The following is a 27,147-nucleotide window of genomic DNA, read 5'->3' on the forward strand; positions in this document are numbered from 1 at the left end:
ATGGACCAAACTCTATATTTGATTCTTCTTCTCATTGGTGAGTGTGTTTATGGTTTATAGTTTCATCAGGTTTGACCCTGTTATGAAAAGCATTAAATCGAACGCTCTCTTTCACAGCTCTCTGCTCCGTATCTGAATGTGTTCAGCGTCAGTATCACTTTATAAACGTGAACAAGACCTGGACTGAAGCTCAGAGATTCTGCAGAGAGAATTACACAGATCTGGCCACCGTTGACAACATGAACGACATGAACGAGCTGAAGAAGAGTGTGAATGGTGGAGTTGATCAGTATATCTGGATTGGGCTGCAGAGGACGAGTGTTAATAAATGGCAGTGGTCTTCAGGTGAACCTGCGCTCTATCTGAACTGGAGACCTGGACAACCTGATGGCAGAGAAGAGTGTGCTTTCATGAGAAATGGAGAATGGCATGATTGGCCATGTAGTAACAGCCTGACTTTCATCTGCAATTCATCTAACAGTAAGTGCAGCTCCATACAATCACAATAAACATTCATTTATAAAAGATACACCATAAACTGTACTGTCAAATCTAATTAGTTAGACTTACTTAAAAGCATACAAACTAATTGCCTTACAAAAAAAAAAAAAAAAAAAAAAAAGTAAAGTGAAATAGGAAAAGTATGTTGTACTGACAAAAGCTTAGTTAGAATAGTTCAGTTATACAAGAGTTCCAGTAACTAAAAAAGAACTGAGAGTACTTGATAATTTACTGGGCTACTGGACAACCTGAAGGCAGAGATTATTGTGGAATAATGTCAAATGAACAATTTCATGATGTGTCATGTAGTGATAATCATCATTTCGTCTGCAACAACAGTGAGTGCAGCTATTTAAAACTACCGTTCATTTATAGATGCACCATATACCAAATATGACGGCTCCTGAACATTTTCTACTAACACATATAGTCTTAACCTATAAATTAAAGGTAGAGTAGGCAATTTCGGAGAGGCCAGCAATATCAAGTTAGCTTTGAAAGCATGAGATCCCACTCTCCCTTCAGTCTCCAAACCCACGGCTCCTTTAAAACACAAGAACACACACAGCAGAGTCGGCTAAGCGTCACAAGCAAGGTTATAATCGTAAACGAAAACCTCCATCTCTCTGTCACTCAAGCGCACACACACACACACACACACACACACACACACACACACACACACACACACACACACACAGCCCCTCCCCTCCGTGCACACGCGTCTCCATGAAAACGAGTGTTCGTTGAAAGCAAGTTTGCGAAAGGTTGGTATTGTGAACACCTTTACACAATCACACATTAAAAAGTGGTATGAAAAATATTTTAAATTCTGAATACAATTTTGCCAGTGTGTTAATGTCGACCCGAGAAGTGATTGCACCTTCTTTAGAAAGTTAACTAGTCGCGAGTTTGAGGTAAAATGCAGTTAGGTTGTCGATGTCAAAACACTATAAGCTGTGAATCTGTCATTTTTTTACTCTTACAATGTTTGCTGCTTCAATCCAGATGAGTATTGAATTGGGTACATTTAGTTTAGGCAGTAGCGGTTTTTGGCACGGGCGAACCGGGCAATCGCCTGGGGCGGCATTTTTTGGGGGGGCGGCGCCGCCGGCACGAGCAGAAAAAAAATAAAATAAAATAAAATCCGCGCCGCGAAGCGGTTTTCTATTATCTATCATTTCACTGTGTGGGGATCCATATAGTTATCTAAGTCAGTCACACCTCGACTTTCTTCCAAATAACGCACATTTCATTCATAATATTATAAATACAGGCCTCTATATTTCCTGCACATTTTTGTTTTTCTGAATAGTCTGAATGGCTAATAAAAATAGGTAATACAAAACGATTACTTGGTCACCACCACCAAGGTGAATTGGTTTAGTCTTGACTTCTGGTCGTGACTCGTCGTGAGTGACAGTTGGTATGGGGGGGAACAGGGGAAATCTGTTGATTGTCGATGTGGAGTGCCAAATAAGAGATGGACAAGAAAGGTCAAAGCCATCAGGTGCCCAATTTAGAAACGAGCGAAAGATAAAGGTATGCAACTATGTTTTCTCTGTATCCATGTCATGAATGAAGGGGCAATATTAATTGGTGGGTATAACTCTTATTTATTAGTCTTTTTGCTATGATTCTTGCTATGCTTAACAATAATTCGGTTTTAACTCAAACACGAGATCTAATTTCACCATAATATTGTGCTTAACAAAACTGTTACAAGTTCAGTTATTACACTGCAAAAAATGCTTTTCTTACTTAGTATTTTTGTATTGTTTCCAGTCCAAATATCAAACATTTCTTAAATAAAGATGCATAACGTTATTTTACTAAAGTAGTAAAATGACATAAGATATTAAGTCTTGATTTCTGGGGAAATAAATAAAAATTTAGTTTTTGCTTAAAACAAGCAAAACATGATCTGCCAATGAAGGGGGTCTCGCCCAGGGTGTAATTCAATGTAGAACCGCCACGGAGTTTAGGGTGTGAAAATTTTACAGCTGTGGGATTTGTATAGGGTGTGAATTTTGTATAGATGTGTAGATTTTTGGTACGAGGTAAAGAAATTTCAATGTTAATTAATGATGTCAAGTACAACATATGCAGTTTTGTATTGCTATTCAACTGCAATGATTTGCCATAGAGCTGCTGCACATGCATCTAATGCTGCAGTCCAATTCATTGAGTAGCCTAGTTCATTTTGAGATGGTTCATCTTAATGTGTCATTATTTCTCAGATTGAGCTCCCTGACACTCTGACAGCAATGTCTTGTGTGGCTCAAAAATGGGTTGAATACATGCTGTTCATGTACGTCTTCTTTAGTCTGTTGGCTATTTAGGGTTTTTCCTGGCACACGTCACTTACACATTTTGCACTTACTGCAGAGTCTAGTGTAGACTGTTCACATATGTACTGGTGTTATTGTTGAATACATATTTCTAAAATTGTATGATGTTTTTGTTGAGTTATTATTACACAATACTTTGTTCTGACCTTTTTTAATCTTGCCCCTGACAAACAACCTACATTTAAAAAAAAAAAAGACTAAAACTAATAAAAAACTAAACTAAAACTAAGCATTTTGACACGTGACACTAATGTAGTTATTTTCATGTTTTGCCTTTGGATTTATTATAAAATAGCTATAATAACAAATCATTAATGCTAATAAAATAATGCATTAAATACTTTTAAATATTTTTAGATTTAATTAAAAAAAATCTAATTGGCAGATTTTTAAACATTGCTTTAACCCTCTGGAGTCTGAGCTGTTTTCTGGGCCCTGGAGGTGTTCTGACATGCCTTGACATTTGTGCTTTTTTCAGTTATTTATAAACATATTAATGGCAAAGGTGTAAATTCACTCTATATAGCACAAACAGGGCTACCAAAATATCTGATCAACATGCATGTATATGTTTGAATTTTTAAGAGAATAATGTTTATGCGTGGTTATTGGAAAAAATAAAAATGAAAGTTGCAGAAATAAGGCCACAAAACACATACTAAATGTGTGGCAATAAGACTTTTGACTAATGGATGTCGTCGCCTATAGTTTTTTCTTCAAAATTATGTGAAAATAGTCTTGCTTTATCGTTCACATAAAACCATACATTGATTTAAATTGATGTAAAACAGGTTTTGCTTGGAAAGCCAATATGCGAGGGGGGCGTGAACGAGGAGTGGTTTACACCTTAGAATACAATGTCCCACCCACTCTGCATAATAATTAGCCATTCATTCAGGTGTGAAACTGACTGAGCCACAATGCAAGGACAAAAGATATATTTAGAAGAAGTAGAGTAACTACTCATTCAGAGACTGGAATACTGGTGAACCTGATAATGTTGGAGGTGTTGAAAACTGTACAGTGATCAGACCAAATGCTCAGGGTCAATGGTTAGACTTCTCTTGCAACAAACAATTTCCTTTTGTGTGTCATGAAGGTGAGCAGATCCTCACAAACACACACAATCCATCCATCACCTCCAGATCTCTTAAAGTTCACGCTACATGTCTGACATGACAGATTCCTCCACAGTGTTTGTTCTGCATGTTGTTTTTGATCAGTCTCTCTCTAGTTTTTGCTTGTGGTTTGTTTTGTGTCCAGATAAACTGATTCTGATCAAAGAGACTCTGACGTGGCCTGAAGCTCTGAGATACTGCAGACAGAATTATACGGATCTGGTCTCGGTTCATTCAGTCGAGATGCAGCGTCATGTGATGAATGTGGTTAAACGTGCGTCTACTGAGGCGGTGTGGTTGGGTTTACGTCACTCCTGTACTGTGGGCCTCTGGTTCTGGGTGAGCAGAGAGACCGTGTGCTTTCATAACTGGGCTCCAGGAGAGGAGAACTGTGTGTCTGGAGTGAGATCTGGAGCAGTTCAGTCTGGAGGAGATCAGCGCTGGATCAGCCGTCCTGAACACGACAAACTCAACTTCATCTGCAGCAGGAGTGAAGGATATGTTTGTGTTCTTACATAACTGGCAAATGTTTTTTTTTAACTGGCAAAAGCCTTTTTGTATTGTTTTAATCATCAGATAATGTGCTTATTTCAGTACAATGAAATTAATTTCTGTAATTTAAAAGTATCATATGAGTCTTTTCTCTATCAATGTAATGTTCTTTGGGTATTTAAAATACTAATGTGCACTATATGTTTTAAAGACCCCATGACATCAACATGAGTTTTCATCTGTGGCTTTTAGAAACATTTACATATTTATTCTCTTCTGAAAAAACGGCTCATTATTTTTACAGACCGTTCAGTCAAATATACTTGCTGTTAAATAGAAAGTAAGGTCATGATTCGAGGATGTGGCTCAATGCATATTGGCTGTTTAAAATAAAATAAATGCAAAGCACAAGCCACGTCAGTTGATTTCATGGGATCTTGTTATTCTGGTGGTGTGGCTTCTTTCTTCTCCTCACTCCTGTGTTTTGCACTAGTCATATATTTACTAATTACTTATTTAAAATATGATTGTGAGCATCTATATGTGTCTCAAAATTAAATATTGTTTATTCTTAACGCTACAATATGTATTTTTTCGCCACTAGGGGTCGCTAACCTCTAACAGTAACAAAGGCGTAGGTTGATGACGCAGTGATAAGAGGAATCATGGAACTTGCCGTCATGCTGATGGATCTAATAATGTTTGTGGATGTGTGAATACATTCATGTTTTTTATTACATGGCTTGGTTTAATTCTAATGTAGAATGCATAGAATTATTTCTTATAGATATCAGACCGCTGCTAAGTATAACACACCGTTGCCATGAAAAACAGAGCGTTGCTATGGACGCAGGATTCTAACCGTAGAGACGGAACAGACTATTTTCTTTAGTGGAAGCAATACAATCGTTTTTAAATCAATAAACTCCTTTTTAAATCAATATTTTGTGTCAAATTATTGATTTATTTGGTAGGTAGCCATGTAATAAGTGGGATAATGTAGAGCGAGGCGGTTGTTATAGCGAATACAAGCCCTTCAGGATTCAAGCTCCGCGTCAGGATCCTGATCAGCCTGTCGGAGTTGTATTCGCTATAACAACCGCCTCGCTCTACATTATCCCTTACTTAACATGACTGTGGTATGACGTAGGGCGCGATTGCTAATGAGAGACAGACACACAAGTCCCGTGGATATTAAAGGAATGAGGATATTTCATTCAACCGAACTATCCACAAGTGCTGAATCACTACTCACACAGGACAGTTTATTTGACGAATTAAACTTGTGAGGTAACGCAGCGCTGTTTCACTTGGTCTAACGTTACACTATCACACTAAACTGCATTTGAGTGTGTTGAAAGTTATAATGTTATTTATTCTGTTAGTTTGTTGACTATATGAGACTTGCAGTAAGCTAGATCATAGGTCTCGTCAAGTCTTAAAGCTCTGTCAAGTCCAAGTTTGTCGAGAAACTCTCGCCATCTCGAAAACGACATGCCAATATTGATCATCGTTTTAGTTGTCCTTTTGTCCCAAAGTCTGCTTGCAATGGTCAATAGTGATTGAACGAAACAACAACAGCGTGAGCGTGCCGCTAAACATTAGCCATGGTTACTGTGGCAGTACGAGCAGAAACCAGGAATAACGCGGATATTACGTCATTGACAGGCGACAAGAAACGGGCACTGTTTAAAATTTTGAATTTCTTGGAAACATTTAGGATAATTGATACTCAATTGAAAGAAATATATAACACTATGCAAGTGGTTTTTGGATATTTTGATACAAAATTCTTACATATTGTACCTTTAAAGAAAAACTAATAGTTGAGTATAAAGTATCTTGTGTGCCATGTGAATAGTGTCGGGGTGTGGCGGCCTCAGCTCATTAGAGATAATGAAGGGACTGTACATCTCCATGGTTTCAAACGGATTACATAAACTGAGAATATTTATTTTTTATATGAATTACTTCATTTAAAAGAAGACAATTCAAGCTTTATAAAGACATATCTCTCGTGAAAGTGTGGCAAGCATTCACTGAGTTACAGTTCATTTTCTGAAGCGTGTCAGAATGGACTTCACTGACAGAAAGACGGCAGAACTCGCATCATGTTTTTTTTTAATTTTTGCGAAAAGCACAACAGTGTACACACAAAGTAGACACTTAACACAATCAAATGATGTATAACACTTATATCATTACTATGAACAGTCAAATCCTATACTGAATGGCGCTAAAAATAGGTCAGATATATGCGGTGCTTGCCTTGCATTATGATCTCTCTACAACTAACGTCCAGACACACTGAAAAAAAAAAAAGTAAAATGTACTTAATATTTATTTCGCATACTTTTGAAGTAAACTTTTAACTAAATACACTCATAACTAAGTTAACGAAGAAAATAAGTAACTTTACCTTTGCCAGTAAAAGTTGTTGAATAATTTGTACTAAGTGGAAGTTCAGTTTGTAATACTTTTTACTCAAATAATATAACACAGAATTACACCACACTTTTAAACTGTATGCTTTACTTAGTAACATCTATATAAATAATACATTAGATATAGTGCAGACACCATATCTACATAATAGAAGTAACGCTGTACTCACCCAAACACAGAGACCTCAATATTTGGTACACGATACACAATGAGGATAGTCAAGTCACCTTTATTTAAATAGTTGTTTCAAAGCAGCTTTACAGTGATAGCAGAAAGATAATGCAACAAAGTTTGTTTCTGCTGTTCAAGTTCATTGACGGTATCATTCGATGGATCGTTTTTGAGTAGAAAATGAACCCCAGATGTCACAAAAAAGCAAGTCACTAAACCTAAACTGTAGGATAAAACTGTATAAACAAAATCATTTTTTATCATATTATTGCACTTATTATTAACCAGTTAGGCTTTATTTCTGTCATACATCTATAGAAGCTCTTGTTGAGAATTAAATGTTGATGTTTTATTGAAAATGTTTGGTTTCATGTCACCATTATGGTGATCAGTGTTTGTGTAGTTGTGCTCTTGTCCCTTGACCTTTTTAATATTAGTTATTCTTTGACTGCTGCAACAAAATGTGAGCAGGTGATGGTGATGTAATCATCATTTAGTGACCTGATTCCATCATTTTATCTAATTATAATCTTTGATTAAGTAAGTGTGTTATTAATTTTATATTATTGATTGTAGCATCCCTTATATATGGAAGCTTATGTGTAGCAATATTCAATTTGAAATGTAATATGCAAAATGACAATGCAATATGTAAAATGGCAATGCATTTCTGTATTTAAATTTTAATTTTCCCATCATTTGTGCAACGTTTGGTGCAAAATGAAAATGAAAATTCAATTATATAATTTACATTTGCCATTTCATACACTAGTTTTAATATGTAAATTGAATACATTTTAACGCTTTATAAGTTGCAAAATTAAAATTAAAATGTATTACAGAAATGATTAGATATGTTTAACATGGTCAAGCAAAAACTGTGGCAAAATTGTAATTTAAATGTAATTTTTTCTTAATTGCATTTACACTCACAGTTAAGACGGGGCGGGCACGTGATCGGCTCAGAATGCATTTTCAAATTGCACATTCAATTTTGCTACATTCATTGCGGGACACTTAATGGAAATGCAATCGCAAGTGTCTTAACTGTGAGTGTAAATGCAATTAAGAAAAAATTACATTTAAATTACAATTTTGCCACAGTTTTTGCTTGAACATGTTAAACATATCTAATCATTTCTGTAATACATTTTAATTTTAATTTTGCAACTTATAAAGTTAAATTATGTATTCAATTTACATATTAAAACTAGTGTATGAAATGGCAAATGTAAATTTTATAATTGAATTTTCATTTTCATTTTGCACCAAACGTTGCACAAATGATGGGAAAATTAAAATTTAAATACAGAAATGCATTGCCATTTTACATATTGCATTGTCATTTTGCATATTACATTTCAAATTGAATATTGCTACACATAAGCTTCCATAGTTATACAGCAATATGAGCACACAGGCATCAAAAATCAGCATATGAATCTCAACATGTTGATGATCAACAAAAAGTTTCATGCTGCAATGCATGCTGGGTGCCACCATGTGTGACGTGCCTCTGAGCCCGTCCTCCTCTAGCCGGCTGTGTGTTGGGACTCATAATGTGAAACACCTGCAGAGAATTATAAAAGGTTTTGGTTCTCTGACTTCACTCTCTTCGGTTGCCCTTTCGTCTTCTGTTGGCCCTTTGTTATTTGTTTGATATCATTCATTTGCTTCATGTATTAGTTTAGTTTGGGGATTTATGTTTGCAGGCCTGTATGTATGAGGGAACATGTCTTTAATATGTTGTGCTGTAAATTACGTTGATTATTCTTTATTTACGTTGATGTTCCGAGCGGAATGTTTTCCATGGCTGTGTTTTTCTTATTTAGTTATGAGTTTTAAACTTTATTTTTATAAATAAATACTTTTTGATTCGCTTTTGTTCTTGTTGCCTCCTTCATTTGTCGTGGCTCTGAGCCGGTCGTGACTCCATGGTACAAAACTCCCAGCATGCACTGCAGCATTAATAAATGCAGCTGAATAGTCTTACTGTTTTATTTGTTTTTATTTTTGCTGTTGTTATGTGACTTTCTGTAGCCTGCTTTGTGATGTTCAGAGTGTATATTTTTGTGTTAGTTGGTTTGATTGTCACCATTGTTGAGATTCATGTGCTGATTTTTGATGTCTGTGAAGTAATTCTTTGTTTGTTGTAGTTTCACAGTGGTGGTAATGTAGAATTTAAGTGTGTTTGTTAGAGCCATAATATACATTGTGTTGTTAGATTATTACTCATTGTACTTGTATTTTTTACAAAGATTAAGAATGTTTATACTGTAATTATTTATGCTTTTGTTATGTCCTTGCTAACGGATGAGTGAATTAAGACGTCATACCCGTGTGGTGGGTAGTAGCAAGTGACGGAGCGATACAGTTTTTTGACCGCCATTCCATATTTTGTTGTTATATAAAGTTAAAAGGTTGTTCTTGCTTTGAAGTATAAAATAAACAAGAATGAAAAAGGAATATAACGACTTGGATGAGTGGGTCGCATCAGACTGGTTGCTTTGAACGAATGGTACATATTGTAGAAGGAGTGCCGTTTCAGTGTTAACAATATGACACATATGTGGCGAGCAGGACGAGGCGGAGGGCCGTGAGAGAGCGGCGCGAGGCCGGTGGTCTCGTATCTCTCACGGAGGAGCGGAAGCATAAAAGGAGGAGCGGCGACGGTGAAGGACGAGAGAGGCCAGGCCTGGATTTTATTTGATGTTTATGTTTCATTTGATGTGACAGCAGTCATCCATGAGAATGAGACCATGGAATGTGTCAATAACATGTACAATAACACACTGTTTCTGCTTCTGTGTCACGTCAGAGATGCAAATATTGTCCACCCTGAACGTCTAAATGTGGACCTAAACAAATGAGTGATGAGGATGTGTTTACATGCAAATGTGTTCATGTTCTATAAACAAAGAACAGCAGGAGTATGACACGAAACAAAATAAGAATTTTCTAAATAAGACTAATTCTTAAAAATGTAACAATGTTTTAATGAACACATTCCAGCCAATCACAATCAAGTATTTAGACGGAGGAAATAAAGACTAATTTATTCTGAAACAGCAGAAGAATAAGATGATATTATTTCAGTGGGATAATGAGTCTAATAATCTTTACTAACATTAGAGATGGACTTCAGGGGAATGAAAGCTTTCATGTCTTTATCTCGTCTCTGTTGTGAATGTGAGGGGTCTCAGCTTTCAGAAGAGGAAAAAAAAGAAGCCTACACTGTAAAAACTAAAGGAGCCTCAAATATCCTGTCGGATACTCAAGGAACTTCAAAATGTAATTTAAGTGCCTCAAAGCACTTTCTCCTATAGTAGGGTTACTGGAGGAGCATTGACAATCTTTGAGGTTCTTGCTGGAACTTATGGGAATTGTATTTAGTTCAGAGGTTCTGGAGTCACCTTTTCATTACCATGAGACCTCGAAGTGCTTTGGGGGAAAATAGAGGAACTTCAATGCGATAAAAGGGTTATTGGAAGATCTTTTAACATTTAAGTGGTTCCTGGAAGATCTGTTATGTTAAAGCCAGCATCAGGAGGATCCCAATGGTTCAGAGAGGTCAGAATAAGATTATTATTATTATCCTATTTTTATTATTATAGGCTACTTAAGTTTGATTCAGTATACATACCCAGGTGAAAAAGACAATGGGCCCTATTTTAACGGTCTGAAACGCAAGTATCAAGCGCAAAACGCAAGTAACTTTGTGGGCGGGTCTCGGGCGCTGTTGCTATTATACCTGCGGGATAAATGACTCTTGCGCCCGACGCAAATCTAAAATGGGTTGGTCTGAAGTAGCTTCATTACTCATAGGTGTGGTTTGGGCGTAACGTGAAATAAACGTGAAATAAACCAATCAGAGCGACATCTCACATTCCCTTTAAGAGCAGGCGCGCTTATTCTATAGCGGATTCCTATTATAACGGCGGATTTGCCAGGCGTGCGCCAGGAGCGGTTCACAGCCGAGGAGACCGACGTTCTCGTCAGGGCCGTTGGGGATGGAGAAACACACCCAAATTAACTTCGGTTAAACAGGCGTATGATAATTTGGGTAAATGTGTAAGCTAGATTTATGTGTGGCAGGGGAAAAGAGCTCGTTTATTGGTTTATTAGAGGGTGGGTAGGGGACCAATGAGGTGGGAGCACCTGTAGTATTTAAAGACCTTTATTTTGGCGTCTGTTGACGTGGCTTGCTGATTCCAGGCTTCTCCCCCCTGGCATTTCCTTTCCCGTTCCTGTTATCCTCAGTTTGATTGATAGCGTTACTGGTGGCATAGGCATTGTGAGGAATGGTGGCCGTATGCGATCTCAGTTAACATAGTGGGTGCGTGAGTGCTGGCTGGCTGGAGGATCGAGCTGCGGCGCATTGAATAACTATACACTGGGCGTTTGGACGGTGTTCATTTGTTCATCTAAAAATCGAAAAGAGATGTACGGCTCGTGCTAACAGTCAAAATTGCGGGTGTGTGAGTGCTGGCCGCGCCGCATTGTGAGTAACCATACACTGGGCGCTTGGGTGGTGTTCATCTAAAATTGAACGGGAACTTCCCCATCTGGAACCCTATCTAGTGGGAGGACGTTATAAAGAGATGCCGCTGTTGTTTTGCTTATTAGGTTTATTATTTTGATTTATTTTGTTTTCTTTGGTTGTGGACTTCCAGCTTACTCTTTTGTTTTGTTGTGTGGGATTTATTTGCAACATCCGTGTGCTGGCTATTATTATTAGTAATTTCGTTTTGCTGTTTTTCTTTGGGTTATTTTCCTCAACATTATTTTATATTCATCTATGGTTTTCTTTGTGTAATTTATTGTGACCGGTTTGAGCTGGATTGGGTAGGTGACCAATCAGGCACTACTCTCTGTGTAGCCCTGCCCGGTCAGGAGGCAGGAGCGTCCTTGATGTGCCATTTTTGTGTTTGTATGTTTTGCGTGTTTGTAGTATAATTGTCTCATTTAATTAGTAGCTAAATAACAGTCTTTTGTGTGTCTCCAGGAGCCAGTAGGATTCGGGTGGAACGGGGGAGGCCGGTTGCCTTGACCTAGAGGCGTGTACTTCACAGTGTATGATGTGTATTGGCACAATTGTCTTGCAGTGCTTTGCAGTCTGATTTTGGGGTGAATTTAAGTAGGGTTGGACGACCTCTTACGTGTGCCCGGCCTGCCTTGTTCCGGTGAAGCCTGGCCCTGGAGGAGTATTTCTCTGTGGTGTCAGCTTTTAAGGATGGTTGTGATGTTTTATTAAAATAAAGTATATTTTGTATCGTGACCCCTGTCTCACTGGGTTATATCTTTGCCCTCAGTGGGTACTACTTACCTGTGTGTCCTCTTTTTGGAGTATTTCCCTGGCCCTCCACCAGGGTGGCGTAGTCTGGTACGAATTTAAGTGTGATCCTAAACTCCTTGCTTATAACATCGCCACATATGCTTTTATAATAAACTATCTATCTATCTATCTATCTATCTATCTATCTATCTATCTATCGTAATAATGTATGATTTGCAAAAATGAAAACTGCTGCGTCTGTGTGTAGATGAGAGAATCAAAGTGTATGTGCGTTGTGCACACGCTACACTGATTATGGCCAAGCATGCGCCCTTACAATAGCATATGAATAACATGCGCAACGCGCCACTGACTTTTTGGTTAGTGGCGGAATTGTTTTCTAAACCTGTAAAATAGCACCAGGGAACGTTTGCGCCGGAACACGCCGCCTCTTTTCACTGAACCGCCCCCGGGAGCGCAAGTTCATTTGCTAGTCTACCGACGTGTGTCTGTGGAGGGAAAAGTCCGCTTTGCGCGGGTGCAAGATAGGGCCCATACTATTAAATGTATTAAAAATGTACTTGAGTGTGTTTTTAGAAGACCTACAATACAAATATACTTTAATGCATTTTTCATACATTTGTGAATTTCATGAAATTACACAGGCAATAAAGTCCATTGACCATTGTCAGCAGTGTAGCGATGTAATGTATGAAGCACAGCTCACACAGGAGTCACTTTCACACAGCTTTCTGTTGGTCAAATCTAGCGAATTCCAGTGACCAACTTGGTCCCATAGTGAAATTTTTTACCACAAACGAAATTGCTGATCGTGTGGATTCTTATTGAAATAAGGAATTCACCAGTGAACATTCACAGAACAACAGATAATTTTACTGCACCTTAATACTGTTTCCGGGTCGAAGCCTCTACTTCTACTTCCTCTATCTTGTTTCATGAGAATACTCAACAACCATTTATGAACACTGTTGATTCAAGTCACACATTTAAGCTTTTCAAAAGCCATAGTGTACATTACAGTCTCCAGTCTCACGGCATCCCAGACTTCAACATTTTATGATTCAAAATAGCTGATGTAACCGCACTGGCATTAGTAGTACATTTAACATTAGCTCAAATGATTTATAGGGAATTTTAATAATTAATCATGAATATGATTAATATTTTGCATAATACAGTTACATTAATTTATTCGAAGTTGAAAATAGATCGATTTGTATATCTGAATAATCAATCACAACTAATTATAATTCATCATTCATATACTAATAATCCTATTTCAGATCGATTATGAGATAACCCTTAATGGAAATGAATAATCATCAAACGGGAAAACTTTGTCCAGCAAAACGGCCGTAAGATTAACTTAACAATTTCCCAACAAAAATTATCTCTTTCTTATAATTTGAAGAAAGCTATTTTCTGGCCATAAAAACAACTCTCCTGTTCTTATAAGATTAGGTTACTTAAAGTAACAAATCAGCTTTGTAGCTTAAGATCGAAAACATCTCATTGACTTTATGAGCAGGCAGACAGAATCAATCAAGTATGAATTTTAATAATTGGACTATACATGGAACTAATGAATACAGAAATACTACAGTTTACACGAGTAAATATGTATGTACAGGACACGTAAACAAAATACAAGACTAAACGAATAACGAAAATGAGGGAGAGAATGAAAGAGAGTTCTGACATTGAGAGAGTTGAGAGAAAGTGAAACTAAACATATGCGATCAAAGAAAGATCACAGTTAGGCAAAATCACAGGCAGTAACCTTGAGAGACAACAAGAAATCAGATTCATCAAATCACAAATCAAAATACTTGCGTATGGTTCTCTGTGTATTTGCTGAAGAAGAAGAGCTCCTTAAGAGCTGGGCGTGTTTCCTCGTGTCTTTGGGGCGAGCCAGACTCGCGCGAAGTTTAAAGGTTCACCGAACGTGAAGTTGCCATAAGAGTTCATCTCCCTTTGTGGAGGGAGAACGAATATGAAAATAAAACTTAGTAAAGAAAATAAAACTGAGTTGATGATTCCCTAGCCATGGAGCCAGGAATTCTTTCAGTGCTCGTGCACGTCCTTGAGGATGAGGAGCGCGCGCCGCGGGAGATTCAAGTCTCTTTAAAGCTGAAGTTGTCGACTGAAGTCCGAAGACGAAACAAAACTAAAAGCCTGCAAGGAAAGGAAATTATAAACGGAGAAATGCTCCCTAGGGAGCCATGGATGGTCTCGCTGATGAGGAGGGTTCGTAAAAGTGCTCACGGAGATTTCCTGAGTTGGTCTTTTATGGAAAATATGGGTTGACGCCTCTGTTCGCACGAACAACCAATGAACGTCCAAAGATCTGAAGTGGGAAAAGGTTCTTTGTCTCTGGGGGGCGACACCCACTCGAGGGAGTTATGGTGTTGTCTTAATACTCTAGTAAGATGATTCATATAGTAATAATCATATCATTGCAATCTATTATCGAGATTCAACTCCGTTAAGTCTCAAGATTTAAAATGATATAAAACATGTCATATGAAAGATTATGGGAATACACAAAGTTACATACTTGTATGCATCTTACAAACATTTTAAAGTTTTGATTAATACACGATAACATTGCAGATACACAAATTTGATATGGGAAAATCAAATCCTTGTTTATACATTTCTTAAGTGGTTATACATAAATGTAGGATTAACACTTTATTCCTACTCCTCTCCTGGAATCTCAGTTTGCTTGACATTCCGTTAGGGCAATAAAAACCAAGTGGGGGGAAGGCAATTGCCAGACAATCTTGAATGCTGATTCCAGATTACGCATTAGAAAACTACACCTCTATTATAAAGCAAAACTAATCACACATGCATAATGGCATTGTACTTATATGAAAATTATATTTCTAAGTTCTAATACCAAAGGTGTGTGTGTGTGTGTAACATAGAAAGTTTCGTTATCTCTCTGTGGTCCAATTAGTGTCGTAAAAGTCCATTTGTCGCCGACTAGCTGGAGCCGAAGCATGATTTGCACTCACGAGTTCAAAGTGCACCAGCTTTTGTATTCAGGAAGAAATGTTTTTAGCAACACAGAGTATTTGAATTTGTTAATTCAAACCAACGACGAATGATTCGATAGCCAATGTTGTTACACTGAATAACTAACCATCAGAGATTTCGGTATAGAGATAAAGGTTAGGATCATAATTTTCAGGAATATTACAGCACAATGAGTGCATATTAGCACTGTTTGTTTGTTTGTGGCATCTGATTGAGCTTTTGTACTTGGAAACAGTGATGTCAGACTTACCATCGGACTGAAACACAAATGTTTTAAAGTTAAGTGAAGATGGACATTTTTAATTAGTCAAAATTAAACAATTTTTACATTGATTTATTTCGTGGAACATATGCGTTTCCATGCATTTTGCTGAAATGTCTTTTCTTGTTTATCTATTGTATATACATGGTTGATTATTCATGTTGCTTATGTATTATACTATTTTTTGTGTATTCATTGATAATCTATAGTTAGCTTTTTTCCCATGTGCATGGAAGTGTATGTATAAAAATGAATATAAAATATGTAATAAACAATTCTTATTTTGTATTTGGTTCAATTTGTTTATTATAATAGAAGTCAAAGGTAACCATAGTAACAACATGAAATTAAATATTTAAAAAAATGAAATTTGGTTCCTGGAGTCACCCAAAGTGGTTCCACACAGTGCCTAATATAAGAGTTCCTCAGGAAACCTGTGTGGTTCTTCAGAGAACCGCCCCTTTTTAAAGGGTCCTAGAGGATCTACAGACGGTTCCGCCGGTGTGGCAAAGTGAAGAACCCCGAAAGGTTCCTCCAGGCACCTTTTATTTTTACAGTGTATATATGAGCAAAAACTTTTCTATTTTTTTTTTTCCCAAAGAAAAAAGGAATTGTCTTCCCTTCCTCTTCATTTTGTCAAACTCTCTCACTAGTCAAACTCTCTCAATATTCAAACTCTCTCAATATTCAAACTCTCTCAATATTCAAGCTTTAAAGGCTCTCAGTAACCAGTATCACCAGTCTTCACTACTGAACTCAACCCTTCTCTGTTCAGTTCAAACAGCAACAGATAAAAGTGGCCCAAAACAGAGAAACTCAAACATGGGGTCTGTCCAAATACCCACACTTGGCCACTAGAGAGTATGTGCACGCAACAGGCTATAAGTGAGCACATTTTATTGGTGCAAACATGAGTATGTGTATTTTGTCATTTGTACAACATTTGCAAATGCTTTTATCATTTAGTTAAAAGCACCATCATTACTAGTAAATCGTGTTACATAGGCACTGTTGTACAGACACTTAGAGGTTTATTTAAAAATGCAAAGCTTTGAAAATAAAAATAAACACTTGCATTTTTACAACACCATAAGTGTGTCAAATTAGGTAACCAAAAGTTCTACACACACTTGGACACTTGGGCCAAATAGGAACAATCTATAGTAGACAAATGGTGAAGTGCAAAGATGTCACGGTTGGTAGATCCGCTGTCTCATTCTAGTCTGTGTGTTTACATGTGTGTTTACGTGTGTGTGTGGCTGTGTCTCAGTTCATTCATTGTTTCATGTGGGCGTTGTCACTGATCTCCCTATCATCCTGATCAGCGACAGCTGTTTGTAATTATCACAGCCTATTTAATGCCCTGTCTTTCGTCTCATGTTTGTCAGATCGTTGTTTGATGATTCCCCGTCTGCGTGCCTGCTCCTGTTTGTTCCTCGTGTTTTGCCTGCACTGCACTGTACTGGACTGGATTATTCACCGACGATCTCACCACGGATTCTTCACCGACGATCTCACCACGGATTCTTCACCAGCACTCTCACTGAGGATCGCCTGTCTCAGCCCCTGTGTCACGCTCTCCTGTTTGCTGTGTTCCTGGCGATCTCCTGTGTACTGTGTTCCTGACCATCGCATCGTCCCTATGACTGTGCAATAGATCTAGTGCCAGGTAAGTCTCCGTCTAAGGGCAAACTTTACTCTCTTTCGGTACCTGAGAGGGAGGCCATGGAGAAATATATTTCTGATTCTTTAGCAGCTGGATTCATCCGACCTTCCTCTTCTCCTGCGGGGGCGGGATTCTTTTTTGTGGGTAAGAAGGATGGTTCTCTGCGACCTTGTATTGATTACCGGGAGCTGAACAACATCACGGTAAAGAACACCTATCCCTTGCCGTTGATGTCTTCAGCTTTCGAGAGGTTGCAGGGAGCATCCATTTTCACAAAATTGGATTTACATAATGCCTATCATTTGGTTCGCATCAGGAAGGGGGATGAATGGAAAACCGCATTCAATACCCCCAGGGGGCACTTTGAATATTTGGTTATGCCTTTTGGGCTTTCCAACTCCCCAGCGGTTTTTCAGGCACTCGTCAATGACGTGTTGAGAGACATGGTTGATCAGTTCATATATGTCTACCTGGATGACATATTGATTTTTTCTTCGTCTCTCCAGGAACACGTTCAGCACGTCAGACGAGTGCTTCAGAGGCTGCTAGAGAATGGGCTTTTTGTCAAGGCGGAGAAATGCGAATTTCATGCACAGTCTGTCTCTTTTTTAGGATACATCGTCTCTTCTGAGGGAATGCGCATGGATCCTGACAAGGTTAAGGCTGTGATGGATTGACCAAGTCCAGATTCCCGTAAGGCCCTACAGCGGTTTCTGGGGTTCGCCAATTTCTATCGGCGTTTCATTCGCAATTTCAGCCAGCTAGCCGCACCTCTGACTGCCTTGACCTCCCCCAGAACGACGTTCAGGTGGTCGGACACAGCTGAGGCTGTGTTCTCCAACCTCAAGAGTCGCTTCGTTTCGGCTCTCATCCTTGTCGCCCCTGATTCCACACGTCAGTTCGTGGTGGAGGTCGACGCGTCAGAGGTGGGGGTAGGAGCAGTTCTATCCCAGCGCGTGTCCTCAGATGACAAGATGCATCCTTGCGCGTTTTTCTCTCATCGTTTATCACCTGCCGAACGTAACTATGACATTGGTAACAGAGAGTTGTTGGCCGTCAAGTTAGCGTTGGAGGAGTGGCGTCGTTGGTTAGAAGGGTCGGGGGTACCTTTTATCGTTTGGACCGATCACAAGAACCTTGAATATATTAGATCTGCCAAAAGACTCAACTCCAGACAGGCTCGGTGGGCACTTTTTTTCGGACGTTTTGACTTTACTCTCTCGTACCGCCCGGGTTCCAAGAACATCAAACCCGATTCATTATCTCGTATTTTTGATCCATCTGAACGCCCGGTTACTCCCGAGTGTATTTTACCCGAGAAAGTAGTTATCTCCACACTCGTATGGGAGGTCGAGTCGAGGGTCAAGACGGCCTTAGAAGGGGTAACGCCTCCGCCCGGTTGTCCACCGAATCGTTTGTTTGTGCCGGAGGGGTCACGGTCCGACGTTATTCGATGGGGTCATTGCTCCACCGTGGCTTGTCATCCAGGAGTAAGTCGCACTAGCTACTTAATAAAGCAACGATTCTGGTGGCGATTAATGGCTCGCGACATTCACGATTTTGTTTTGGCTTGCTCAGTTTGTGCCACTGCTAAGACGTCTAACCGACCCCCTGATGGGTTACTTCGACCGCTGTCTGTCCCTTCTAGACCCTGGTCCCATATAGCGCTAGATTTTGTCACCGCCCTCCCGCCCTCTAATGGCATGACGGTTGTTTTAACCGTAGTGGACCGGTTCTCGAAGGCGGCACATTTCATTCCCTTGCCCAAACTACCCTCAGCTAAGGAGACAGCGGTCACGGTCATTGATCACGTCTTTCGGTTACATGGCCTCCCGATGGACGTGGTTTCTGACAGAGGTTCCCAGTTTGTGTCCAAATTCTGGCGAGAGTTTTGTAGATTATTAGGGGCCACAGTCAGTCTGTCTTCGGGTTATCATCCCCAGAGCAATGGTCAATCTAAGCAAGCCAACCAAGAACTGGAGAGAATGTTGCGATGTTTGGTCTATAAGAATCCTTCGTCCTGGAGTCAACAACTCTCTATGGTTGAGTACGCACATAACTCGTTGCCAGTGTCATCCACGGGCCTCTCTCCGTTTAAGTGTAGCTTAGGATACCAGCCACCTATCTTTCCGAGTCTGGAACCCGAAGTCGCGGTCCCCTCCGCTCACGCCTACGTCCAGAGGTGTCACCGCACATGGACTAGAGCCCATGAGACTCTGCTCCAAGTGGGGGCGCGCACCAAGGCTAAAGCTGATCGCCACCGGTCTAGGCCACCCGTATACGTCGTTGGTCAAAAAGTGTGGCTTTCTACTAAGAACATTCCTCTCCGCTCCGTGTCTAATAAGCTTGCCCCCAAATTCATCGGCCCGTTCACTGTCACCAAGATTATTACTCCGGTGACAGTCCGCCTCAACCTTCCTCCAGCGTACAGGAGAATTCATCCCGCCTTTCATGTATCCAAAATAAAACCCGTGTTTCGTTCTCATCTTAATCCGCCTGCCCCGGTTCCTCCCCCGCCGCGACTCGTAGATGGGGAACCTACTTATTCGGTACATCGTATCCTGGACTCGAGACGGAGGGGACGCGGGTTCCAGTACTTGGTGGACTGGGAGGGTTACGGTCCGGAGGAGAGGAGTTGGGTACCTGCTCGAGACATCCTGGATCACTCCCTCATCGATGATTTCAATCGACAGGTAGGGTTGTCTGGGAACGCCAGGAGGCGTTCCTAGGGGGGAGGGTACTGTCACGGTTGGTAGATCCGCTGTCTCATTCTAGTCTGTGTGTTTACGTGTGTGTGTGGGTGTGTGGCTGTGTCTCAGTTCATTCATTGTTTCATGTGGGCGTTGTCACTGATCTCCCTATCATCCTGATCAGCGACAGCTGTTTGTAATTATCACAGCCTATTTAATGCCCTGTCTTTCATCTCATGTTTGTCAGATCGTTGTTTGATGATTCCCCGTCTGCGTGCCTGCTCCTGTTTGTTCCTCGTGTTTTGCCTGCACTGTACTGGACTGGATTATTCACCGACGATCTCACCACGGATTCTTCACCGACGATCTCACCACGGATTCTTCACCAGCACTCTCACTGAGGATCGCCTGTCTCAGCCCCTGTGTCACGCTCTCCTGTTTGCTGTGTTCCTGGCGATCTCCTGTGTACTGTGTTCCTGACCATCGCATCAAGAAGAATTCATTATCTGTCTTTAACCTTGAGTGTTTATTACGCAATAAACATATTGAGCACTCGCACTTGTTTCCTCTCAGTTTGTCGTTACAGAAGATGGCAAGTGTGGATGAAAGACGCTTTCAAGATGAACAGGGATGAAACACGAGTTATGCAGTCCAGCAATATCATTAAAGCTGCTGTTTAGTTGTGAATGTTCAAATATTAATTTAGAATGTTCAAATAATTGTTTGATTCCATAAGGTCCATATTATAGACTAATACTGACTGACACAGAAGCCAATATGCAAATAAAGGGAAAGACAAGGGTGGACAAATACACAAATAAGGAGGAAGTAAAATATGAAAATTAGTTTTAGATTAATACACAAATGATGTGATGAGCTGAATGAGGGATGAGAGCAGATATAATAATAGCGTAGTGTAAATCTGCAGACAGAAACATCAGACTCAGGACAGAAACACACGACCTCTAAAGTAAGAACATGTTCATTCTTCAAACACAATTACACTTTCAGATGTTAATATTGTCTCAATGATTATGTACAGTGAATTCATACTGCTGTTGAGATACTAAATGAAATTGTCATATTTTACTCCAAAATTAATCAGGGAATGTTTGATTATGTGTTTCTTCTTCAGAAATGGACCAAACTCTATATTTGATTCTTCTTCTCATTGGTGAGTGTGTTTGTTGTATTATTTATGGTTTATAGTTTCATCAGGTTTGACCCTGTTATGAAAAGCATTAAATCAAACGCTCTCTTTCACAGCTCTCTGCTCCGTATCTGAATGTGTTCAGCGTCAGTATCACTTTATAAACGTGAACAAGACCTGGACTGAAGCTCAGAGATTCTGCAGAGAGAATTACACAGATCTGGCCACCGTTGACAACATGAATGACATGAACGAGCTGAACAAGAGTGTGAATGATGGAGGTGATCAGAATATCTGGATTGGGCTGCAGAAGACGAGTGTTGATAAATGGCAGTGGTCTTCAGGTGAACCTGCGCTCTATCTGAACTGGAGACCTGGACAACCTAATGGCACAGATGAGTGTGCTTTTATTTCAAATGGAGAATGGTATGATTTTAAATGTAGTAACAGCCTGACTTTCATCTGCAGTTCATCTAACAACAGTAAGTGCAGCTCCATACAATCACAATAAACATTCATTTATAAAAGATACACCATATACTGTACTGTAAAATCTAGTTAGTTAGTCTTACTTAAAAGCATGCAAACAAATTGCCTCAAAAAATAAATAAATAAAATAAAATGAAATAGGAATAGTATGTTGTACTGACAAAAGCTTAGTTAGAATAGTTCAGTTATACAAGAGTTCCAGTAACTAAAAAAGAACTGAGAATACTTGATAATTTACTGGGCTACTGGACAACCTGAAGGCAGAGATGAGTGTGCTATGATGAGAAATGGACAATTTCATGATTTCAAAGCACATAACATTACAATAATAATGAACGAAAACAGCATACGGAGCTCTAGTTGTACCACTGAGTTCTAGTTGTCCTGATTGCTGTAGATTCATTTCGGCGTTGATAGTGTTGACATAGAAACACATCAATCCGAGTCCGTGAACAGCTCCGGGTTGCCATCTCATAATTACGGTTACTCATGGTGTGAACGCAGCATGAGCTCGTTGTTCTGGTTCAGGAGGAACTGTAAAAGACGACTGCTGTGTGTTTGTGGCGCTCAGTGACTGTGTGTTTCTGCAAAGCCTTACAGAACGCACTGATGATGTGTGACGTCTGCGCAGCAGGTGCATATGCAATGATTTATCAACATTAAAACACAAAGAATATCATTTTTTTCAGGTAGGCTAGTTTTTCATTTGCATATCTTAAAGGTACAATATGTAAGATTTTTGCATTAAAATATCCCAAAATCTCAAGGCCAGTGTTATATATTTTGTCAAATTGATTACTTACAATATCCCAAATGTTTCCAACTATTTTTAAATCATGAGAAAATTGTGATTTTAACCAAGGAAACGGGGCGTTAGAGCAGGGGTGAGCTGGGAGTCGCCAGTCAATGCCGTCATATCCACGTTACCCTCGGTTTCCGCTCGTACTGCGTGGAGTCCTGGACAAATGCGGAAGTTGTAGTTGTAGCGTCTATCAAGCAACAAACGTTAGCCTGTTTCGTGCAGTCGTTATGGAACACAATTATTCTTTACCGATTGCAGCTGTTTCTGTCGACAAAGACAAGTCCCGTAAACGTCAACGTACGGGTATTATTGCTTTAGGTTTGTGTTTAGTTTATTGACACTGTTTATCACATCTGGTGTTTATGGCCATGTAAATAAATATAGTGTGGCGAGCAGGACGAGGCCGAGGGCCGGGAGAGAGCGGCGCGAGGCCGGTGGCGAGATTACTGATGAGCAACGCACCGGTCTCGTATCTCTCACGGAGGAGCGGAAGCCTAAAGGAAGAGCGACGACGGTGAAGAGCGAGAGAGGACAGGCCTGAACTTGTGTTGTGTTTTGTTTTATTGTTTTATCTTTTACTTTCGTTTTGTATTTGTTTTATTTTTATCATTAAAATGTGTCATGAATGTTCGCCGGTTCCCGCCTCCTTCCCATAACATCTGAACTTCGTTACATATAGCATGTGTTATACATAAAGATTAATCAGTATTTTGGCAAATGATGTGGGTATGTTCGAATTTACTTTTACAACAATTGTTTAGAACATGTAAAACTGCGCAGCGTTATCACAACAATGAATTCGACAAATACAGTAACATCTATAACCAATTTAATTAAACTGTAACAAAATTCTAATTCAAGGAAGGAAGAGGACAGGATCGGCTTGCGGAGCTGTGGGCGTATTTATTTATAAATTAAAGAAAAACATCAACAAAAAGTCGCGCACACAGCGCTGTAGCAGCAAAGTCCAAAGTAACAGCGATCGTGTCCTCGCGCATCCCGCACTCGCGCTCTCAGCCCACCGATCTCCGCGTGTCTCTCTCCATGGATAAGGTTTCCCCGTCCCTTATGTGCGATCTCTCCACGCCAATCACTGAAACAAGACACAGGTGTTTGTCATTTGCACTTGACCCACTTACGCCGCACCTGTCTCCCGATCCTCTCTCCCGTCACAGACTTCGCTAGATCACGCCCCCCTTGCCATATAAAACTTACTTTTCTTGCGGTTAATTCATTTTAATGAAATAAAAGCATGTCATTAAACGCAACATTTATAAAAATAGAACTTTACCTCATCATGGACATGATTTTTCGATTCCCATCCCAGACAGCAACATAGTATCAGCCCAGATCCGGCCCAAATCTGGTTCATGTGGATTTCAACACTATGTTGCTGTCTGGGATCTGACTGATTTACATCCACGGTGGAGTTGAAAACGACAGTTCCCATCATTCCACGCTCCTTCACATCGTCATCAAGCTACACCGGTGTTGTTGTTTGGAATGTAGCAAAATGTAGAAAATCTTGCATATTGTACCTTTAAGTGCAAAAAAATATATAAATCCAGAGGTTTTGTAGACACATTTGCAAATGTTTATATATATATATATATATATAAAAAATGCTTAAAAAGAAGAATACACAAACTTTATGTATACTGATAAACTGTTTGCAGATATTCTCTTTGTCAAGTATTCTAGGTCAATTTGTTTTTAAGCCAGATTACAAAACTACCACAAACCCCTATTGTTACAAAAATGATAATCAAGGTAAATTAATTGACTCACTGTATTCAAATGAGTAAAACAGAGAAGTATTATTACTCACAACATCACTATGCCTCCTTTTCAGATATCTGAAAAATGCCACTACATTAAGCAGCCTTTCATGCTAAAATGCTGAACTGTTTTATCTTCAATCATGGAGGTCTGCGCAATCGGGCCGTTTTGTCTATGGTGCACACTGGGGATGTTTAGACCCCATTATTATTATTATTTTTTAAAGAAGGTCTTAAACACTTTATTATCTTTTACCTCTATAGTTGTAGACTGAATTTAGTTTAAAGAAGATCTAGCCTACATTTCTCTTTTTCATTAATGGAGATATGGAAAATATGCCATGCTTTAGTTTAGTGGATGATTTCTGTCCCCTAGTGGAAAACAAAGACCTTTAAAAGGAAAATGACATAATGAAATTACCACTATAACCAGTAGATGGCAGCAGAGGACTCGTTTGCTCTTTAAAAAACAAGCTCTTTAATTAACAAAAGTTTATGATACTTGCACGTTTTGTCCATCAAGATCACAGATGAACACAACTTTTATGAATTTTGAAGCATAAATGTAGTCGCCAGAAGTAAAATGCTAAAGTTTGGCTATAAATGAACTAAACAATGGTCCCACAAATTCAAGACTATCATCACTAAAGCTTCTGACAACTCTTACAGTTTTTATCTAAAATCATTTTCCCAGAACATTGAGTTGGAATATAGTTTATTAGAGCAGAATTATAAGCATAATGAGTGTAAAAGCGGATTGAGTTAATCTGTTCAGCGTGATGACGTTTAATCTCCGACAGCCTCTGTAGTCCCATTTAGCCACTTGTTAGCAACAGCCTTTTTCAAGACATGTACAAATCAGGAGTGGCGTAATATTGTTGTATTTTATGTCGTAGAATAAAACGTGAAAGTGTCTTGAGCTTGTGTTCACCACAGACCTTATTTCAGCCATTTAACCAAAATCCTATTCAAAAAACCCATTGACTTCGGGACGATGGAACCAGAAGTGCTAAAATGCTAAACTCTACAATTAAACTGATTTTTAAACATTGCTAAAGGACACATGTGGAAAAAAATGTATTACAAAAATCTTTAAAGCTGCTAAAATTACCCAGAACTTGTTTTCTTCTTCTGGTCTGTGTTGCTGTGGGTCTATTAGTCTGCATTTACACTACAGCACTAAATGCACAGGTTTATTTTGACAAATGTTTTGTCCCGTCCATTGCTACGGTTATCACTGTCAATCATAAAAATTTCAGGAGTGACTGAGGAACAATGTAACGGATTCATACCCGTAATTATATATTTTTTTTTGGCAATTTGGCGTGCAGTTTTCATACTCTACGCTTTACCTATCCTGTTTTATAAAGTCCCTTCCATTTCTGGCCTCGCCCTGTGTGTGTGTGTGTGTGTGTGTGTTTGTTTAAGTTTCCTCGGAAATACTTCCATATTAATTTTTTCATTACAAATTATATTATCAGCATAACAATTTGAGTAAATGTAACTGTAAAATATAATAACATCATTATTGTATGTAATTCATGTAATTTGTTAGTGAATATAGAACAGACTGTGGATAAATGTCACACTTTCAATGTTGAGTCAATTTCTGTGTAGAAAAAACATTTTCTGAAAAAAGTTCTGAAAAAAGGAACAAACTGATTTTTTTGGTGTTGTTTTTTTCTTAAAGCGCACACAGGACTCGTCTCTGTCGATCAGAAGAAGAACTGGGGAGACGCTCAGAGTTTCTGCAGACAGAAACACATTGACCTGGTCAGTGTGAGGAACCAGAATGAGAGTCAACAGGTTAAGGATTTCATTAGTGGTCTTTCATTATTAGGATCACAGATCTGGATCGGTCTGTTCAGAGACTCATGGCAGTGGTCAGATCAGAGGAACTCCTCATTCAGATACTGGAGGTCTGGTGAACCTAATAATCATGGAGGTGATGAAAACTGTACAGTGATCAGACCAAACGCTCAGGGTCAATGGTTAGACTTCTCTTGCGACAACCAATTTCCTTTTGTGTGTCATGAAGGTGAGCAGATCCTCACAAACACACACAATCCATCCATCACCTCCAGATCTCTTAAAGTTCACGCTACATGTCTGACATGACAGATTCCTCCACAGTGTTTGTTCTGCATGTTGTTTTTGATCAGTCTCTCTCTAGTTTTTGCTTGTGGTTTGTTTTGTGTCCAGATAAACTGATTCTGATCAAAGAGAATCTGACGTGGCCTGAAGCTCTGAGATACTGCAGACAGAATTATACGGATCTGGTCTCGGTTCATTCAGTCGAGATGCAGCGTCGTGTGATGAATGTGGTTAAACGTGCGTCTACTGAGGCGGTGTGGTTGGGTTTACGTCACTCCCATATTTTGGGCATCTGGTACTGGGTGAGCGGAGAGACCGTGTGCTTTCATAACTGGGCTCCAGGAGAGGAGAACTGTGTGTCTGGAGTGAGATCTGGAGCAGTTCAGTCTGGAGGAGATCAGCGCTGGATCAGCCGTCCTGAACACGACAAACTCAACTTCATCTGCAGCAGATCTTAGGACTGAAGGATATGTTTGTGTTCTTACATAACTGGCGAATGTTTTTTTTTTTAACTGGCAAACACTTTTAATATTGTTTTAATCATCAGATAATGTGCTTATATCAGTACATGAAATTAATGTATGCCATTTAAAAGTATCATATAAGTCTTTTCTCTATCAATGTAATGTTCTTTGGGTATTTAAAATACTAATGTGCACTATATGTTTTAAAGACCCCATGACATCAACATGAGTTTTTATTTGTGACTGTTCAGTCAAACATACTTGCTGTTAAATAGAAAGTAGAAGATCATGATTCGAGGATGTGGCTCAAAGTATATTGGCTGTTTAAAATAA

At 39.2% G+C, this 27,147-nt stretch overlaps 1 protein-coding gene across 1 annotated transcript; it reads left to right on the top strand.

Moving 5' to 3' along the window:
• LOC308705867 (macrophage mannose receptor 1-like) lies at positions 1-26,998 on the top strand (the record flags this gene model as incomplete). Its single annotated transcript, XM_081391148.1, has 13 exons — positions 1-37; positions 118-480; positions 4,116-4,471; positions 16,457-16,542; positions 17,070-17,292; positions 17,960-18,003; positions 18,144-18,241; positions 20,285-20,502; positions 20,611-20,629; positions 21,173-21,211; positions 21,304-21,669; positions 25,947-26,294; positions 26,459-26,998. 13 exons carry the CDS (start codon positions 1-3, stop codon positions 26,806-26,808), a joined length of 2,547 nt encoding a protein of 848 aa, XP_081247274.1. The 3' UTR covers positions 26,809-26,998.
• Positions 26,999-27,147: the final 149 nt, after the last annotated feature.

Source organism: Scardinius erythrophthalmus, assembly GCF_964197995.2.
Source record: "Scardinius erythrophthalmus genome assembly, chromosome: 2".
Classification (NCBI taxonomy): Eukaryota; Metazoa; Chordata; class Actinopteri; order Cypriniformes; family Leuciscidae; genus Scardinius; species Scardinius erythrophthalmus.